The following is a 21,863-nucleotide window of genomic DNA, read 5'->3' as shown; positions in this document are numbered from 1 at the left end:
AACAAAGAAATCTGGCTAGTGCAAGAGGTAATTTTACCCTGGGATAATGGTTCCCCGTTTAACCCACAAATCTCAATTTCCGACGCCAAGGGTACTAAGGAAACAGAGTGTTTCAGGGCGAATTGGCGGTCCATAAAAACCCTGTCGGCCCACTGTCCACAAAGGCCCCAGTCTTGACAGTTTGACCGAGGATCTTCAAGGTCACCGGAATGATAAAAGTCTTCTTGGGAAATTCTGACTTCTGGCCTGACAGGATATTTCCCATCACCCTCAGGCCCTGAAGTTTTCCGGCTTTTCTGGGCATGATACTACCACATGACCCTTATTCCCACAGTACAAACACAACCCCTGCTGTCTCCTCCGCGTCTTCTCACGCGAGGAGAGGCGGGTAGCCCCAATTTGCATAGGCTCCTCGGAAAATTCCTCAGAGTCTGAGGTTCCCTTGGGAAAGAAGGAAACCTCGGTCTCCCTTTCAAGCCTACGCTCTCTCAGCCGTCTATCCACCCGGATGGATAACTGCATGAGCTGATCCAAGCTATCAGGCAAGGGATATTGTACCAGTTGGTCTTTTATCTGGTTAGAAAGACCTCTTTGGTACTGGTGTCTCAGGGCTGGGTCATTCCACTGGGTATCATGGGCCAACCTCCGAAACTCCGTACAGTAAACCTCAACTGGCCTTCGCCCTTGCTTAAGGATCGAAATCTGAGCCTCGGCTGAGGCCGTCTTGTCAGGGTCATCATACAACATGCCCAGTGCCGTAAAAAAAGCATCAACACTTTTAAGCGACGGACAGTCAGGCTGCAACCCATATGCCCAGACCTGTGGGTCTCCTTGTAGCAAGGAAATCACTATGCCCACCCGCTGAATCTCTGACCCAGAAGACTGAGGCCTAAGCTGGAAATATAACTTGCAGCTCTCCTTGAAACAAATGAACTGCGAGCGATCTCCAGAAAAACGATCCGGAAGATTTACTTTCGGCTCCTTAACCCCTGAAGGTGCTGCTGCTGCGGGAGCTCCGCCAGCGGCCTGGGAGGTGTGCATTTTAATGGACAAATCATTAAATTGACGAGTCAAAACCTGCACCTGATCGACCACCTGTTGCAACGTATTTTGAGTGGTATGCTCCATATTCCCACAAAATTTCAACAGGAGTATTGGGCTGCTGAATATGTTATGCACACCAGTGCCTGCAGGAATGTACTGGTGTCTGAACAGAGAGGGATGCAAAACAAATGAACTCACAGACAGACTGGGAAATATGACATAACGTACACAGAAGGTGATAGGGTAACAAAACCAACACAGAGTGAACAGAGAAGCCCAGAGGCTAAGAAACTGGGTGTCTCCCTAGTATTAGAAATGCTCAGATGGAAAAAAGCAAGATGTTGTGTTTTAATACGTAGAGAACCCGAAATGCTGTTGCTAAGGGCAACAGCAAAACCCTAAAGGGTTACCAACGGGTGTGGCAGTAAACTCCTTGGTCAGAGATGGAATAATAGACACAAGGAGAGTCTCCACAATCCTAATTCTCACTTGCAGGGCCCAGGTACAGCTTACTGCCACTAAACTGACACATGGACACCCTGCACAGTGAGAGAGGATTATGCAGGCAGGTCTGAAAGTACAGCCACAAACCTGCTGGGTTCACAGAATATCAAAAGAACCTCAGCAGGCTAAACGACTGACTCCAGTCTTACGGCTAGGTCTGGATTGGCAGAGTGTAGTACCAAATCCCAAGGCCTATTTGCAGTAAGCAACAACAAATACAAAGCTACACAGTACTGGCTAACTTTCAGGAACTGACTAACCAACAAAGATTCAGCAGCATCTGCTTAACCTGAGAAGAGGCCTTATAAAGCAGGTGCTGTCCACGCCCCCCTCAGACCTCACAGACTGTGAGCACAAAAACCAGCACCGGATCCCCTGCCTGTAACCACTGCACAGCAAAAGACCCGAACCGGAGTATCAGCTGCGCTCAGGTTACTCCGCTAGCACTTGTCTCCCGGTTGCCATGACGACGTGGCAGCACAGGGCAGGAGACCCTAACATTATGGCAGACAGCATCCCCTTTTTCACACATTATGGCAGACAGCGTCCCCTTTTTACACATTATGGCAGATAGCGTCCCCTTTTTACACATTACGGCAGGCAGTATCCCCCTTTTTACACATTACGGCAGACAGTGTCCCCCTTTTTCACACATTATGGCAGACAGCATCCCCTTTTTACACATTACAGCAGACAGCGTCCCCTTTTTACACATTACGGCAGACAGCGTCCCCTTTTTACACATTACGGCAGACAGCATCCCCCTTTTTACACATTACGGCAGACAGTGTCCCCCTTTTTACACATTACGGCAGACAGCATCCCCCTTTTTACACATTACAGCAGACAGCGTCCCCCTTTGTGTGAGGAGGGTAGCAGCTGGCCCAGCACAGGTCAGTGAAGGCCACTGAGGGGATGTCAGGCACGGCTAACCGGAAACTGATCCAGCATGCCGGCGTCCCAATCCACCCCTGGGTGGACTGACTGAAAGGGTGAAGAGGATCCTTTTGGACCTTGGAAATGGTTCTGCAGAATACGATGTGCCAGTGAGTACATAGGACATTAAACAACACGCTTGTCAGAATTGCTGTCCAACCATTCTGAAAGAAATTCAGGTCATTTTATCTGTATTTTGCCGTGTTTTTATCATCTGTACATTGCATTTGCTTTATTAAAAAAGAATTACACTATGGATGCACTTTTATGCTTTGTTTGAGATAAACACAAAAGGATACATTTTGGAAAGGATTGAACGAGAGGATTGCAGAAAGGAGGATATCATGAATTTCTGATCGTCTGCTTGAGGATCTGTCCCATGCTGGCTCACATTCCTTTTAGAGGGATGTATACATCTTGGTGGTCATTCCGAGTTGTTCGCTCGGTAAATTTTTTCGCATCGCAACGATTTTCCGCTTAGTGCGCATGCGCAATGTTCGCACTGCGACTGCGCCAAGTAAATTTGCTATGCAGTTAGGTATTTTACTCACGGTTTTTTCTTCGTTCTGGCGATCGTAATGTGATTGACAGGAAGTGGGTGTTTCTGGGCGGAAACAGGCCGTTTTATGGGTGTGTGCGAAAAAACACTACCGTTTCTGGGAAAAACGCGGGAGTGGCTGGAGAAACGGGGGAGTGTCTGGGCGAACGCTGGGTGTGTTTGTGACGTCAAACCAGGAACGACAAGCACTGAACTGATCGCAGATGCCGAGTAAGTCTGAAGCTACTCTGAAACTGCTAAGAGGTGTGTAATCGCAATTTTGAGAATCTTTCGTTCGCAATTTTAAGAAACTAAGATTCACTCCCAGTAGGCGGCGGCTTAGCATGTGTAAAGCTGCTAAAAGCAGCTTGCGAGCGAACAACTCGGAATGAGGGCCCTTGTCATTTTATTTATTGTGGCGCCTGTGGTTATTATTACCCTTGTCCTTTGTCATTATTGTTTGCATTTGAGGAGTGAAGGGAACTCCTATAAAAGGTTTTGTTCCATTGGCTGACCATAAACGCACAAAGGGCGGCCTTTTAACTATTTCTGTAAAAATTCAATTTCCCTTATATTGGTTGTCCTAGTAGTGCTGCTATATCATGTTTAAGTACAAGAATCACAGGAGGTCCATCCTGGATAATGTATTTAAGGATGATGATGAGACTGTGGAAATAATGAATGAAAGTCTAGAGACTATCATGAGAAAATTAGAGAATGTTATCTGAAAAGAGAACTGTATTTGGTGGGAGACTATTACCCTAGAAAAATATATGGCACATCACATTATTCCAAAGGGTTTAAGAATTCAAAATACTGCGTCTTTTACAAACTCTTCGGAACAATTTAAAAATGAATGGGATAGGATTATAAAGGAATGTTCTTTCTCTCTGATTAATCTCATTATTAGTGAGAGGAAAAAGGATTTAGTTCAGTTAAAAGAACAAATTACATTTTATAAGGAGTTAATCACAGTTAGGGGTTCGGCAAGACCACTAGTGGGCCCAAGCCTAAGAAGGCTTCCTTTGTGGCGCACTCTTTTTGTATTGTATATTGAGAATGATATTAAAATTTTACTTTTATTCTCATATGTTTAAAAGAATGTTTTTATAATAGGCATGACATAAAATGAGTATTTGTCAGCCTGGGATTAAAGTCAAAATAAATTAGGTCAGATTATGTTCCTATTCATTTCTATTACAATAATTGCTAGAGTGGGGCATATCTTCCCTTTAGTATAGGAATATTGGTTACTGTGTTTTCTGAGATCCGTTCTCTAGGTCGACACTATCCAGGTCGACCACTATCGATCAACAGGGTTTCTAGGTCGACAGGGTCTCTAGGTCGACATGTTCTAGGTCGACAGGTCAAAAGGTCGACACGAGGTTTCACAATTATTATTTTTTTTTTACCTCTTCATACTTAACGATCCACGTGGACTATGATTGGAATGGTAATCTGTGCCGAGCAAAGCGGTAGCGGAGAGAGGCACCTTACCCGAAGCATGGCGAGCAAACACGGTGCACTAATTGGGGTTCCCGGTCACTCTACGAAGAAAACGACACCAATTTTTTTTTAAACTCATGTCGACCTTCTGACCTGTCGACCTAGACCAAGTCGACATAAAGACCCTGTCGACCTAGAGACCCTTCTACCTAGTTACTGTCAACCAATAGTTGTCAACCTAGACACTGTCGACCTAGTTACTATCTACCTTCCATACCACCCACGTGTTCTCCCTATGTCTATTTGACCCAGAAGAAAGGTCAAGTACCCCTATAAAGCATAGGTTAGGTATATCAAAGGGACACAGTCCTATTTTAAATAAGCATAAGTGAAAATATCAAGTTAAATAAAAGTGTTTGTACAGGCTTTTGTTACTCAAGTATTGAGATCCTTATTAATAAATTGTGATCTCTGAGCAGCCTGTCATGTGCAGCTCCCTGCATGACACTTGTCCAGCGTGAGTTGATTAGGGTAATTATCACGTATTAACTATTGTAAATCTCTATCCCAGAAGGGATTTTCTCAAGAAGATATAATACATGACAGTTATAGCTCAAGTGAGTTCATCCCGAGTCCCTATGAGAAACAGATTTTCACCATTGAGAGAGTATCAAGAACCGAGATCTTTTTTAGAAGAAGGGAGCCGTCCATATCCCCGGAGATAAGATCATATCGTCAAAGGGGCAAAAGAGGAAAGGGCCATGGTAAAAACAACAAAAAAAGAATTAGAAAAAGGATAAGAAAGAAAAATAGACTTGCCTACAGTCATCTCACACACTTTCTTAACTCACACAACTTATTGGATCAATATCAGTCAGGCTTTCATTCCAAACACTCCACAGAGATAGCACTGACTAGAGTAGTGAATAATCTGGTCACTGCGAGGTCTAAAGCTAGGTACACACTATACAATAATCTGGCAGATTATCTGCCAGATCTGGCTGGTTGGAATGAAAACACTTGAAAATGAACAAAACCTGTCGTTCATACAAATTAGTTAAACACAATTTTAACCAACTTGGATGACCAACAGTTTTTGTCCATTTTCCAGTTTTTGGGAGCAAATGGTCGATTGTCATTTGCTCTCATCCATTACCAGATTTTAATTCCAATCAGCTAGATCTGGCCATTACTCACTTGTTATTCTTTTAGAGCTCTCTGCTGCTTTTGACACCACTCTCTTCTCATACAAACATTACAATCCCTAGGTCTTCAGGACACCGTCCTTACTTGGTTCCTATCCTAACTATATAATCACTCCTTCAGTGTCCACTTCCCTGAACCCCCTCTTTCAGATGGAGTACCACAAGGCTTAGTCTTAGGCTTTTTTCAAATCTATACCTCATCTCTTGGGAAACTAATCAGCTCTTTTGGATTGCAGTATCATCTGTACGCAGATGATACTAAAATCTACCTATCCACCCCTGATTTGTCGCTATCTGTATTAGTCCGTGTCACTGAATGCCTCTCTGCGGTTTCATCTTGGATGTCATCTCGCCACCTTAAACGTAATATTTCCAAAACAGAGTTAATTATAGTTCTACTGGCTAATAGTAGTTACCAACACAATATCTCTATAACTGTTGAGAACTAGACAATCAATCCTGCCCCACAAGCTCACTGACTAGGTGTCATCCTTGTCTCTGAACTGCCCTTTGTTCCCCACATTCAAACGGTCTCAAAATCATGTTACATGCATCTAAAAAACACATCCAAAATGCAACCATACCTTACACAAAACACTGCAAAAACTCATGGTCTTATAATCTCCCACATTGATTATTGCAATAGTCTTCTTATACCGCTTTCACATCGCTAACCCGGTAAGGAACTGGCTTTTGAATACGCATCCGACCCAGGTCTGAACAAGCTATACCCCTTTCACATTGTATTTTGGAGCCGTGTTATTTCCGGGTTATTCCCGGGTTGGTGCCTTTCACACTAAACCCGGTTCACCCATTTAAAACAGTGTGATATCATTTTAAATGGTCTTTTCTATCTCACATTGATGAGGTTTCAAAGGAAATAAAAGGAGGGGCTGGTGAGTGTTCTGAGTAGTGCAGCAATCATGGCCGACAGAGCACATGTCTCTCTAGACCAGAGATTTTCAACCTTTTACAACTCGCGGCACACTGAACAAGATTTAAATATTGCCAAGGCACATTCAAATATGATGGTGATGCATGGTGCAGTTGCGTGTCCTAGGATGTCATGTCGCAGCTTCTCCATAGGTAACGCCTGAGCCACATCTGAGAAAGCCAGAAGAGCCCAACACTGCCCGGGCCCAAAATTAGAACTGGCTCTGCAACCACTAAACCCACCAGTATTGGCCTCAATAATGGCAAAACACTGACGGGCCTGGCTGTGCTTCTATGGCGGCACACCTGGAGACTGCTCAGGGCACACTAGTGTGCCACAGCACAGTGGTTGAAAAACACTGCTCTAGACTTTGTGCTAGTCTCAGCTGTACTGCTGTTGGATTCAGCCTGTGAGAGGATATTTGAGCTTCTCACATTCTGTAGCATGTTCAGCAGCTATGTTAGGAGGAGGAGGAGGCTGCAATATTTGAGAGAGACCGACATTCTTCGCTGACAATACCTACGCAGGAGGAGATAATTTATATCAGCTTTTGTGATCAAAAGACTCAACATTAACCTCTCTACACAGCGAAGATTGTGGGCTAGAGAACGGCAGCATGGGCAAGTTTTTATACAAAGTGTGCTTAACTTTCAGGATGTTCAGTGGAAGTGTCACTTCAGAATGTCGCATCAGACATTCCACTACCTTTTGGATTTAATGACCCCAGCACTCTCTATAGCAGAGGCGGTCAAAAGGTAGATCGCGATCTACCAGTAGCTCGTAGAGCATCCTCCAGTAGATCGCAACAGACTTAAAAGAAAATAACTGTAAGCCGCTGCTTCTCTTCACAGTCCCCAGGGATGCAGTGTGCGGGTGCGGTGGTGACGTTGTTACGTCACCCGCGATGTGAGGAGCTTGGCCGTTAATTGGATCTAGTTTGATTCAGCCAGCGGTGACGACTACAGGAGAAGCAGCCAGCGGGAGGCCATGCAGCGTGAAAGTGGGAGCTATGACTGCGGGGAGAGGGAGGACTGAAGCTAGGCAGTGTGACAACTTGTCAGGTAAGTTATGCAAAGGGGGGTTTCTTCACAAGGGGAGGGACGATCTGCAAAAGGGGGAAGCTGCACAGAGAGGATTACTGTACAGGGGGCTATTATGCAGGGGAGTGGAAGGGGGGTATCTGCACAAGGGGGGATTTGCACAGAGGGGGTTATGTGTCATTCTTAATGCTATTTTTAAATGTGAGCGTTATTATTGGTGTTATTTGATGCCAGTAGATCACCGGTAAGTAAGTGAACAAAAAGTAGATCCCAGGTCCTAAAAGTCCGGCCACCCCTGCTCTATAGAGACCACAAACTTCAGGTCACCAATAGAGCCAAGCAGGAAGCTAGCTATAGCATTGTGGTGGTATGCCACTCCAGGTGAATATCGCACAATTTATTGCCTCTTTGGTGTTGGGGATATCTACTGTTTTCAACAATATACATGAGGTGACCTGAGCATTGGTGGACAACCTATACAACAGATTTATTTCTCTGCCACATGACCAGTGTTTGGCTGAAACAATTAATGGATTTGTGGAGTGTGGATATCGGCAGTGCGCAGTGCAATCAATGGTACTCACATCCCTATAATCGCACCTCATGAAAATCCTGCTGACTATTACAACAGAAAGGGATGGAATTCCATTGTTTTGCAAGCTGTGATGGATCAGAAGTATTGGTAAGAATGTTCTGCTCAGTGTGTTTTTTTATGCTTATTGTTTAAAACCCTTTTTAACACCTAATATATATTTTTATATTAGCTTCACAGATGTATTCACAGATGTACGGTCACATGATTCTCGAGTGCTTGCAAACTTGGATCTGTACCACCTAGCAGAGGACAAGCAAGGGGACTACCTTTTTCCAAGAGAGGTAATTTTTGTAAAAAAAATGTGAATAATTTTTAAAACCGGAACTGGTATAGATGGGTTTTTATTTCTAAACTGATGCAATGTCCATGAATTAAGCCAGGAATAGATGAATGCAATTTAATATACATTAAGACCAAATGGTTGTCCTTACCTTTAAACATGCTCCCTATGTGGCCACCAGCCTGCCTATCACGGAGGAGTCTGCTCATGTGCGTATACGTATTTCTTGTTGCTAATGTAAATTTTTTTCTCTATATTCATACTAAAAATCTTAATTTGTGGACGGAGTGGAAATACCAGTACAGGTTGAGTATCCCTTATCCAAATATTCAGAAATACGGAATATTCCGAAATACAGACTTTTTTGAGTGAGATTGAGATAGTGAAACCTTTGTTTTCTGATGGCTCAATGTACACAAACTTTGTTTAATACACAAAGTTATTAAAAATATTATATTAAATGACCTTCAGGCTGTGTGTATAGGGTGTATATGAAACATAAATGAATTGTGTGAATGTATACACACTTTGTTTAATGCACAAAGTTATAAAAAAAATATTGGCTAAAATGACCTTCAGGCTGTGTGTATAAGGTGTATATGTAACATAAATGCATTCTGTGCTTAGATTTAGGTCCCATCACCATGATATCTCGTTATGGTATGCAATTATTCCAAAATACGGAAAAATCCCATATCCAAAATACCTCTGGTCCCAAGCATTTTGGATAAGGGAGACTCAACCTGTACACATAATTGGAGATGCAGCCTACCCGTTACAACAACATGTCCAGCTGAGACCAAATCAAATTACATATACGCACACCCTGAACTTGGCAAGAATGTTGGTAGAAAATGCCTTCGGAAGATTAAAAGGATATTGGCGCTGTCTTATGAAGCGCAATGATGTAGACATTACTATCATACCTAACATTGTTGCAACATGTTGTATTCTGCATAACCAATGTGAATTTCAGCGGATGGAATTCCTACCAGAGTGGACAGTGCAGGACTCAGTTGCATACACTGCACTTGATTCTGAGTCCTATTTGGGCGACCATTCTGGAAGTGCGGAACAGATGAGGTCTGCTATAGTGGCGAACCTTTCCTCATTATTCTGTTAAGTTTTATCAGTTTGTATATTCATTTAATTGTTGTTTCCACAAAAAATAAACCTGTTTGTTTGACGTTCAGATACTGTGCTGATTATAAATGTACAATAGCTATACACAATTTTTAAAGGATGTATCAAGCAATGTGGTTTTGAGTAAAAATAGGACAATTCAAAAGATTAAACAAAAGGTCAGAGACCTTATAATTTTCATTTGTTTAAAACTTTGGCATATAAAAGTGAACATTCAAATCTTTTCAGTAATAAAAGACAAACCAGTAACATTGGGGCAGATGTATTAACCTGGAGAAGGCATGAGGAAGTGATAAACCAGTGATATGTGCAAGGTGATACATCTGCCTCAGTGTATGAAATACACTCGCATTAATTTAAAACCAACTTTTTTAAATCTACAGTAAAACCATGTAAAATAAATTCCTGTACACAGGAGACTCTGTAGTGGTCTCCCTTTCATGAGATGTTTGGGTGTGTTGAGGTTGGGTATGTCGAGGATGGGTATAGTGAGTTTGGGTTTGTTGAGGTTGGTTATGTCAAGGATGGGTATATTGGGGTTGCGTTTGTTGAGGTGGGGTATATTTGTAGTAGGGGGCCAGGATTATACTGTGGATAGGGTTGAGGGTAGTTTGGAGGCGGGTACTGAGGTGGTGCTGTGTGCAGCCCTTCAATACATTGAAACATTCTGTCAAATATTGAAATTTGAAATTCCTGCCTTTCCCTCTGATGTTCTCTTGTATCCCTATTATAGGTTTCCTGCACAGAATTTAGCTGGGCCATAAATGTGTTGTTCATGTCTTTGTTCATGTCTTGTTCTGCCTACAAAAATCGCATGAGATGTGCATCTTCTCGATCAGCCATGGCAGCGTCCATCTGCTCCAATTTCTCGACAAGGACAGTGGTCATAATTCTTGCATCTTGCTCTGTTTTGTTTGGGTGGTGCCTCCTTGGCGGAACAGTATATACCAGTGGTCAGGGAACAGGGGTGAATTACCCCAAATGGGGTAAAAATTTAATTCCTGGGAGTAATGGGCGTGAGACACAGCCCCGTCCAGCACTGGCCAGCTTGCGATGTGACATGCTGATGTCACACTGCACTCCCTCCTGCCCGCCCTGCTCTATGCTCCTGACCACACTGTGCTGTGTTCCTGGCCATGGTGTGACATGCTGACGTCACACTGCGCTCCCTCATGCCCACCTGTCCTGCGCTGTCCTGTCCTCCCGCCCACAGCCCACCAACCCACACACAGAACTTGAAGTGTTCTGTGGCTGACCACTGATGGAGTTCCGCAGGATCAGCCAGTGGCCCACATAACAGTTGGAAATTCCCACTGACATTACTGAGGTGAGGATGTGACCATCTGTCTCCTAAAAGTCATGCCCCCCCCCTTCCCCCCTCATCCATCTTTCTTACATTCATTATGGTGTTTTGGGGAGAAAGTGTTAATTAACCCATTCATTGCCAAAAAATAATTGTCGAAAATAATAAAAAATAAAAATAAATAATTTTATATATATATATATATATATCAGTATATATGCACAATAATATATGATTTCCTTCCTTTCAAATCAAGGGGGTAACGTTGGCATATCTAAATATATTTTGGTGTAAAATGTAAAAAAGTTCCCTGACCCCTGGTATGTACTGTGGACACAAGTCAAATAATTTTGTTAATGGAATTTGCAATGAGCTCATATAAAATTGCAGTGTTGTTCGCAAACGTGTTTGTGGCCTCCTCCCACCTACACACTGCGTAGAATTTGCAACATTTCTCATTTTTAATTATATAAATTTATTTAGTACTGTATTTACTAGAAAGGACAAAATGGTAGAAATAGAACAAGATATAAGTAAGGTTAAGGACCTTCTCATGTTTAAGTGAGGATGTAGCCAAAGAACGACTGAATAAAATTAAGATCAATAAATCACCGGGCCGGATGGACTGCACCCAAGGGTTCTCAAGGAGCTAAGCTCAGAGATAGCAAGGCGATTACATTTAATTTTTAAAGCTTCCATCACAATAGGCATGATTCCAAGTGACTGGTGAATTGCAGATGTGGTGCCACTTTTTAAAGAGGAAACGAAATCTAATCCTGGGAAATACAGACCAGTAAGCCTATCATCTATAGTGGGGAAAATAATGGAAAATAATTACTTAACATAATTAGTGAGAACCAGCATGGGTTTGTGAAAAATAGGTCATGTCAAACTAACTTAATTAATTTCTATGAAGAAGTAAGTGCAAATTTAGACAAGGGAAATGGTGTGGATGTGGTCTTTTTAGGTTTTGGAAAAAGCCTTCGACACAGTATCTCACACAAGGTTGTGTCTTAAATTAAGAGAGCTGGGGCTTAGAGACAGCATTTGTACTTGGGTTAAAAATTGGTTGGAAAATAGAGAACAGCGAGTGGTAGTCAATAGAACATTTTTGAGTTGAACTAAAGTATTAAGTGGTGTACCTCAAGGGTCTGTACTAGGCCGTTTGCTGTTTAATATATTTATAAATGATATAGGAAATGGTATTGAGGAGTATAGTAACAATTTTTGCAGATGATACTAAACTGTGAAGGATAATTAGATCAGTCCAGGATGTTGACTCTCTTCAGAACAATTTAACTAAACTGGGTGGTTGGGCAACAAATTGGAATATGTGGTCCAATATAGAGAAATGTAAAGTTATGCATTTCGAGATAAAAAAAATAAACAGGCAATCTATACATTGAATGGGGTAATTCTTGGAAAATCAATATTGGAGAAAGATTTGAGGGTGATCATTGACAATAGACTTAGCAGTAGTCTGCAATGTCGAGATGCCTTGGTAAAGGCCAATAGGGTATTAGCATGCATAAAACGGGGAATAGAACCAGGGATGAAAATGTAATCCTGCCACTGTATAAATCGTTGGTACGGCCCCATCTAGAATAATGTGTACAATTTTGGGCTCCGCACTATAAGAAAAGACATAGTTGAACTAGAAAAGGTTCAGAGAAGAGCTACAAAATTAGTTAAGGGCCTAGAGTCATTGGATTATGATTAAAGACTACTTAGGCTGGATATGTTTATACTGGAAAAAAGGCGCATAAGAGGAGACATGATTAATATCTTCAAATATATCAAGGGTCAATATAAGGAACTTTTAGGCAATTTACTTATTAAGAGCTCTATACACAGGACACGTGGTTATCCTCTAGGGTTGGAGGGGAGGAAGTTTAAGACCAAGCATAGGAAAGGTTTCTACACAGTGTGAACAGTGAGTTTATGGAATTCACTGCTGGAGAAAGTGGTAACGTCAGATTTAATCGAGGCATTTAAGAAAGGATTAAACAAAATGTTTAGCGGAAAATAGCATTGAAGGTTATAAGTAGTGTGGAGATAATACAGCATGTAGCACTATAGGTTGAACTCGATGGACAATTGTCTTTTTTCAACCTCGACAACTATGTAACTATGTAACTTGAAGGTGAATAAGCTGAAACAAGCCTATAGCATGGACCTCAAATGTAAAGAATGTAAGGGAAGGTTGTGGTGGTATGAGTTGATAGGAGTAACTGAAGGACATTAGGACTCCAACATCACCACGTCGACCTCTGGGCCATTGTGTGTGTGTGTGTGTGTGTGTGTGTGTGTGTGTGTGTGTGTGTGTTTAAAAATGAGGCCCCTAGTGAAAAGAGCAAGAGAAGTAGTGTCAGATTGGGTAACTAGGTTTCTATAATTGCTAGACTATTTAGGGAGTTAGAGATGAAAAGCTCATGTGCGGGGATTTGTTACAGGCAGATCTGGCATTCCAGAGGGCACAGGAGAGAGGGAGAGATTTGTGGGAAAGATGTATATTAGATTATCAGGGTTGCTGTAGCATTGAGGGGAGAAAAATTTGGATGGCAGGGATGATGAAAGAAGTGATCAGTGGCGTAACTACCGTGGGTTCAAGGGGTGCAGCTGCTATGGCATGAAGACTGCTTCCAAGGCCTGCAGATCTCCTTCCACCCTGTTATGGGCTGCCTCCAAGGCCCACTGCTCTTCCTTCACCGCCGCCTGCAGGACAGAACGACTACGGGGCTGTAGATGGTGGGCCCACACTATGGCAAACATTGTCCCAGCCTGTGCTACCCATTCTGCCCCTTCCTGGCCAGCAGCAGAAAGTGCAGTGGCATTCCAATTTTTGCTGGTCAGTCTTATTTTTCATGGACTGTCCCACTGTCCCACCTGCAGGTTGCAGTGTCCCAGGTTGGGGAGGGAGTTGCGAGTTCCCCCTGTCACTCATTGCTCTACTTAATAGAGCAGTAGAGAATAGATGCTGTACATATGCACCCATCATTTACTCACCAGCAGAGAGGGACAAAGGCCATGGCCAGCAACTCACAGAGTGCTGCCCATGCCCCAATAGTGTTGAAAATAGGGGCATGGATTGCGATCGCGGCACTTGCCGAGAGGGCGCTGTCCTAGCCGAAAGGCCACATCCCCTAATATTGGGGTGCACGCAGATGTATCTCTTCTGAAAAGCAAGAAGTTGGGAGGTATGCTCTGACACTCTCTCCCTCTCTCCTCCTGACACTGTCTCTCTCCCTCACTCTCTCTGACACTGTATCTCACTCTCTCCCTGACACTGTGTCTCCCTGAAAATTTGTCTCCCTGACACTTTCTCTCTCTTCCTGACACTCTTGCTCTCTCTCCCTCTCTCTCTCTCTGCCTGATACCCACCTCTCTTGTTCTACCCTCCCTTTTTGTCTCTCACTCTCTCATTATCCTCTCTTTCACTTTTCCCTCCCTCCCTGAAACACTCTTTCATAGCTATCATGGCTAGATCCCCAACCTCTCTCTCTCTCTTACTATCTCTTTCTCCCCCTGACATCCTCTCTCTCTCTCTCTCTCTCTCTCTCTCTCTCTCTCTCTCTCTCTCCCTCTCTCTCTCTCTCTCACTCCTGTCACTCTCTTTCTTTTGCAAACCTAAGCAGCATTGTAATGACAAGGGTAGGGTCTTTCAAGATCTGCTATTGGACGCACAAAGTTCTAGTTACACTCCTGGTAGTGATGGTGCAGGTGCCTGAGCTAGAAAGGGAAACTGCAGCAGATGGGCAGGGAGGGAGTTCAGTGTGATACAGATGAAGTTGAGGTCAAATGACAGGAGGAAGGAGGGAGTGGAGTTGAATGGTGGGGAAGTAGGACCATGGTGGGGGTGATGTGAGTGAAAGTTTGGCAACAGGACAAAAGGGAAGGGAAGCAGAGAGGTGGAGTGGAGACAGAAGGTGAGAGAGGCGGTGGTGTAGAAGACTGGGGGGGGTGCTTGATAGAGGTGGGAACAGGGGGCAAGATACAGGTTTAGGTAGACAATGAGTGATGGAGGGAGTTGATGTAAACCTGGACATGGTGTGAAATAGGTAAATATAGGGGAGGAAAACTGGAAATAGGAGTGGAGGCTGTAAGAGATGCAGAGCAGTAGATTTGCAGAAATGCAGGTGAAAGTACAGTGTTGGTAACAGTGTAAGCCTAATGGGGGTATATTTAGTAAGAAGTCGAATAATGTAGATAATGTGGGTGCATTGATTGATTTTGACTGTACAAAAAATTAGAGGATGTGAGTGAAGGCAAAAAAGCTATTGTGATTCAAACAGTAGCAAGTTATTGAAGGAAAAATTGCATTGGTACAGCTGTGCATAAAAAATGGGAATACAGATAAAAGCATTTGCGAGTAAAATGATAGTTTAAAATTTTTTTTTCTTAAACACCGTATTCAGTGCTGTGTAAACAGATTAAACAGACAGGAGGTGAATAATGTGAAGAGTTAGTGAACTCACATTAGTTTTTTTGTAAAGAACGTCTTCAATTCTCTGAGTTTTGATAGAATGGTCTCCAATTTCACTTTGGTTTAACGTTGGTGTAAACTGTAGTTATGGTTACATTTTATCACACTTTGATAACTATGTACACTTCTATTATAATGGGCTATATTTTTGGGGGTCATTGGGGACGGTTTTTGCATTACTATTACCCCTTTCCCACTACTGTAGCATGGGTCGCCGCCGTGTCTCCTGACACGGCGGCGACCCGTGCTACAGCCCCCTAAAGACAGCGCTTACCAACCCCGCAATTGCCGGGTTGGTGACGCGGCTAGTGATGCGGCAGGGGCGGCGCTGGGAGATCACATGATCTCCCAACGCCGCCCTCCCATACATTGTGAACGGGAGCCCTGTCGCCTCGACACGGCTCCCGTTCACACTAGACAGCTAGCCGGGTTGAACACGTGTTCAACCCGGCTAGCTACCAGGGTAGGATTCCCGGATCACTTGATTTGCCGGGGGAACCCTTTTCCACTAGGGAAAAACACGGGTAAATGTGCGCCCCCGCGCATTTAACCGTGTTTCTAAGAGCTAGTGGAAAAGGGGTATTGCAACACATTTTTAACATGAAATCATGTGGTGCCTCACACATGTTAATTTGAATTAATAAATCCAACAATCAATTATTCTTTTACCTGCCTTCCACTATATATTTCACCTCCATTTCTTAAATAATGAAAACATTCTTGGTTAATTTTTATAGGGTCATATAGTTTGTTAAACTGTCATCCTGTCTGCCATTGCAGTGCGGCTCTGTTTCCTAGATGTTCCATATTTGAAGTTGAACTGCCATGTGTTTGTGCCGCCTGCTGCTGTCGCTTAACTAAAGGTGGCCATCCACTACTCAGACTTGTCTGAACTGCAGATAGCATCAGATTTCTCTTGAACTCTCCTGGGAGCGTCCCGGGAATCGGATCAGACCCTGGCTTTAATTTTCATTACATTCACTTCAGATATATCTGATGCAATATATCATGTGCCAGATCGCATCAGATATATCTGATGCACACATGCTACATGTAATTGATCGGATGCTGCTGCTGCCGCTGTTCCCCCTCTTGGTGGGTGGGAGTGGTCAGGGAGATGCCAGTCAAGTGACGCTTCAGATGAATCTGATCAGATACATCTGAAGTAAAAAAAACAATCCGATGTGCACCTGTTTTCTTCAGATTCAGATAAATAGTTGGGGCAGCCTCAGAGATCTGTAGTTCAGACATATCTGACACGGGAGTGAGCATTGGATCTGAAGAGCCATCCAATGTGACACTTTTCTTCAGATATGATGGTCAGATGCATCGAAATCTGAAGAAAACTGCCCAAATCTCGCTAGTGGATGGGGGCCTTTAGTCTGCCAGCTAGCTAGCTCGGTGCAACCTTTTGGCCTATAGTAAATGGGATGAAAACAATACTGTGAGCTGTGCGGTGGTCAAAATTGACTGTAAATTATGTCATTGAGGTTAATAATACTGTAGGAACAAAAAAATATGTGAGCTTTATAAAAAAAAATGTAAAAACACAGATCCAAAACAAAAACATGTGTATGGCTTTGGCAAAATCAAAATACAAATTTAATACAGATCCACAACCAAAACATGGGGGTCGGCACACATCTTTATTACTATATATATATATATATATATATATATATATATATATATATATATATATATACAGTATATATTTGCAGTGAAACAACATCCCCCAATTTTTAAATTACTGGTGAGTGCAATATCATCCTTTCAAACGCGGTCCTCAGGTCACCCCAACGGTCCAGGTTTTAAGATTTTCCATGCTTGGCCACAGGTGACTTAGGGGGTAATTCAGACCTGATCGTAGCAACAAACTAGTTAGAAGTTGGACAAATCCATGTGCACTGCAGGTGTGGCAGATATAACATGTGCAGAGACAGTTAGATTTGGATATGTTATATTTTTTCTGTGCATGGTAAATACTGGCTGCTTCATTTTTACACTGCAATTTTGATTTCAGTTTGAACCTACCCCACCCAAATTTAACTCTCTCTGCACATGTTAGATCTGCCCACCGTGCAGTGCACATGGTTTTGCCCAACTGCTATCAAATTTGCTGCTACGATCAGGTCTGAATTACCCCCTTAGTTAGCACCTCAGACAATTTGATTTAACCATCTGTGCAGAGCCATGGATATAACTAAAACATGAACTGTTGGGGTATCTTGAGGACCGCATTTGAGAACCTCAGCTCTAACCTCAATAATCAGACTTAAAATGGCATACTTGTTTGTTTGTTTTTCTATCTTTTTTGGGTGTGCATGCACTGGAACTCCCCACACATTTAATATAAATGAGTCCTGTAGCCTACTGATTATATTCCAAAAGCATATCACATTCACAACAAGTATCATAAAACAAGATTGATTTATGTATAGTTCCAGACCAGAATGAAACAAATTAGTGGTTTTCAAACTGTATAAAACTTCACAAAAATATAGAAACAATTGTTATGGTTTTGCCTTGATATGAACCTGACTATGATTTGAATAACTGGAAATGTTAATATGACAGATTACGTCAAGTAATATCTTTTATACCTGTTTTTATTGAACAGAACACAAAATGGGGATTTTAGTTTACAGACAAATGCTTTACACCTGTTTGTATATTTTTAAGGATCTAGTAATATATTGCATACAGTAGGTTAAGATAAGCACATATACATTTTGATAATACCTGTACCATAATATGTGCAGAGGCTGTATTGGCTATGCAAATACATATGTTTATGCTGGAATTTGGTAAACATCTAAAATTTGGACACTTCTGAAATAGGGAGCCCGTTACCCTATCTGTCTTTCCTAAACTACAGATAATTGAAGTCACAGTAAAACTGCAGTATCTGAACATAAAATATAACACATTTAGTTCACCCCATGAGGTAATAAACTCTTTTAGTCAAATGGGTACAGCAAAAGCATGTAATGGAACATATTTTATTACTAAAATAAATACAGCAAAAACTTAATAACAAAATATGGGAAAAACAGACATACCTTGTAACTCAAAGCTGATGGATTGCATGTTGCTTTATATTGTTAAAGCACTTTCCAACTCTCAGTTATTTATTAGTCTAAAGCAAAGGCTAAATGAGCACAGGAAGGCAGTTAGCTCTAGAATGTCTCCACGCATTCAAAGCAAGTGTGACAAGCACTAAGGAAGCCACATGAATGTACTGTAGTAGTATTTAAGGCATTCATAGTAATGCAGGAAGCTGTCACACCTTATGTACATGGCTGTATGTACAGTGTAGGCCTACCAATGCATAGTTCTAGGAGAACTCAGTTCAGCTACTGCAGATATTATTGTGATCATTTTATTTTGTTTGTACTATTTTTCACATAAATCCAGGGGTTAAAGTGTTGACACTGCCAAGAAAATAGTGTGGGCTTGCATTACCTCATTTTTGTCTATACAGGTTGAGTATCCCATATCCAAAATGCTTGGGACCAGAAGTATTTTGGATATCGGATTTTTCTGTATTTTGGAATAATTGCATACCATAATGAGATATCAAGGTGATGGGACCTAAGTCTAAGCACAGAATGCATTTATGTTTCATATACTCCTTATACACACAGCCTGAAGGTAATTTTAGCCAATATTTTTAGAAACTTTGTGCATTAAACAAAGTGTGTGTACATTCACAGAATTCATTTGTTTCATATACACCTTATACACACAGCCTGAAGGTCATTTAATACAATATTTTTAATAACTTTGTGCATTAAACAAAGTGTGTCTACATTCACAGAATTCATTTATGTTTCATATACACCTTATACACACAGCCTGAAGATCATTTAATACAATATTTTTAATAACTTTGTGTATTAAACAAAGTTTGTGTACAATGAGCCATCAGAAAACAAAGTTTTCACTTTCTCAGTCCTGCTCCAAAAATTCTGTATTTCGGAATATTCCGTATTTCGGAATATTTGGATATGGAATACTCAACCTGTATTACTGTGCTTCCCAATTGGCTCATTTATTGGGGTGGATCAGAGACCTTGATCCTTTTACGCTGCCTAAACTAATGGTTGCACAGCTGGGTGCTTCTCACCCTCCATTGCAGTTTTTATTGAGTGTCAAGTTGATTAGAAGTAATATTTCTCTTATATCCCAGGTGTTTTGGGTATGGGAATGTGTTTTAAAGATACTGGGAGAGTAGGGCATAGATCTGGATACATAAATCATATTCGAACATTAGAGAAACAGTTGGAGGGTGGCATAACATGATTACAAAATTGTTTAGAGCATTTGTTTTTTCCCATTATGACATTGTTTACACAATCTGAAAAACTACAAATGAAAGTATTATTTTCTTATTGTCCTATAAACCAATCAAGAAGCTATTAATAATTATCAGACATAGAGCCTTATTCAGAGGTGGACACTGCCGCTGCATTCACACAAATGACTGCTCTTTGGCCATCTGCGCACGCGCAGAGGCTGCAGTTCGCTTGCACAACCAGCTCTGAATAACCCCCATAATCTTCTATAGAGAGGTAAATGACCAAAAGTAATTGTCATTTTCTATCATCCAGTAATTTTTTTATTTTGATGTCTAGATACTGAACGTCTTGATGCAACCTTTATTTTTAATAATGCACAATTAAAAGAGTAACATGCTGCTCTGGATGACAATATTTACTGTTCCCATCTCTTCAGTAAGTGTCCAAACTCTCTTGTTCCCCTTCTACTGCATGAGTGACTGTACATCATGATCAAATTTAAATGGACTGCATGGTGCACTTTATTTTTTGACTAATTGCCTTTGGATACTTTTCTTATTTAGATATATACAGGTTGAGTCTTCGATTTCCAAAATGCTTGGGACCAGAAGCATTTCATATTTTGAATTTTTTCCGGATTTTGGAATACATACTCTTTAATCAGTACTGGCAGGCTGGGGAAGGCTGTTGCAGGACCAAGGCACTTTAGAGGAGTGCGGAGCAACTGGGAGGAGGCAGCCCAGTAGTGCTAATAACAGCTGGGTCAGCGCTGAATAGCTATGGGAGCCATGAGTGACAGCTGTGCTGGGAAAGCAGAGGTTAAGGCAGTGGGAGAGGGACTCGGAGTCCCAAAGGTGGCTGGGTCCTGTATATGGAGCCCACTGGGGGCCACTTGTGACAGCTGTACTGAGGAAACAGAGGTATCGACAACAGCAGAGGGACTTAGAATCCGGAAGGCAGCTGGGTCAGCACTGGGTCCTTGGATATAAAGGCCGCTGGAACAGTGTGAAGGAGCCAGGAACCACGGAGCTAGTGTTGAGTATTGACTGGTGCCGGGTATCAGGTCATGTGTGTCACGCCTGAGGGTTGGGTCTGGTTTGAGAGGCATTTTTGGATGGAGCTGACACAGAGGGAGTATAAATGAATTGAAGAGGCTTTAACCAGGTATGGTGCATGTACTTGAAAGAATTGTTGGTGTTCTAGCAGTGACAAACCCAGAGGTAGCTATAATAATAAATTAATCTTTTATTAAAGAACAACATTCATGATTCACTGCAGATACCATATGCTGACAAAAGATACCAGGTTAGCTACAGAAATGATGACTGGAATGGAACTGGATTGGACTAAAAAAAGACAAAGTTCAAATAACAACAATATCCGGAATAGATCCGGAATGGGCTGGAGTGCTCACCGGGCTTGATTCAGAATATTAACACTGATAGCATTGAAGAAAGACACAGTTCAAATATAATAGCATCCGTAATGGAACCGGAACGAACTGGAGAGCTCACCGGGCTTGATTCGGAATATTAACACTGATAGCATTGAAAAAAGACAAAGTCCATATAACAATGGTAGCCGAAGTGTAATCAGGACGGACTGGATCATACAAAGTCACTGAAATGAAGGAGCTAAGCACAGAGCTGTTACTTCCAGGATAGAGAGTGCTGTACTGACGAATTTGTAATCCCAGGAAGTTACCTTTATACCTTGCAGTATGGATTCATTAGATGTTGCAGTCAGCTGACGAAAGGAGCTCCAGGATTGGACAGTGGAGGATCAGCTGATGGAATCCAAGATGGCAGTGCCCATGTCCGCACTTGGAGGGAAACACTGACTAGGCCCAAACACCAAGAAGTAAGTACAATGAGAAATAAACACTGAAACAATGGAAGACAGCGTTAAGTACTGTACACAGAGGCAGCAGCTACTGCAGGAGACTTCATGTTGGATCAGCGCCAGCGATGTGTGGATTCAGCGTGCACAGACCTCTGCGCCAGCCAGGACAGACATCGCATAGGTAAGAAAGGACTTTTAAAAGTCCACAGTGTGACAATGTGTCATGGCTTACGAAAATTTACAGTTTTTAGAATACTATGGTTTTTGGA

The 21,863-nt window shown here is 42.1% G+C and overlaps 1 protein-coding gene across 1 annotated transcript in view; it reads right to left on the bottom strand.

Moving 5' to 3' along the window:
• LOC134968714 (capping protein, Arp2/3 and myosin-I linker protein 2-like) overlaps positions 1-18,629 on the bottom strand; it is a 322,764-nt gene extending 304,135 nt beyond the window's left edge. The window contains exon 1 of the mRNA XM_063944218.1: positions 18,514-18,629. Within this exon, the coding sequence (XP_063800288.1) occupies positions 18,514-18,541 (28 nt within the window). The 5' untranslated portion in view covers positions 18,542-18,629. The remainder of the gene's footprint in view (positions 1-18,513) is intronic.
• Between the last annotated feature and the right edge of the window lie 3,234 nt (positions 18,630-21,863).

The sequence above is a fragment of the Pseudophryne corroboree genome, chromosome 11 (genome assembly GCF_028390025.1).
Source record: "Pseudophryne corroboree isolate aPseCor3 chromosome 11, aPseCor3.hap2, whole genome shotgun sequence".
NCBI classification, from domain to species: Eukaryota; Metazoa; Chordata; class Amphibia; order Anura; family Myobatrachidae; genus Pseudophryne; species Pseudophryne corroboree.
The sequence above is the reverse complement of the archived record's forward strand: the minus strand, read 5'-3'. Positions and strand labels throughout refer to the sequence as shown.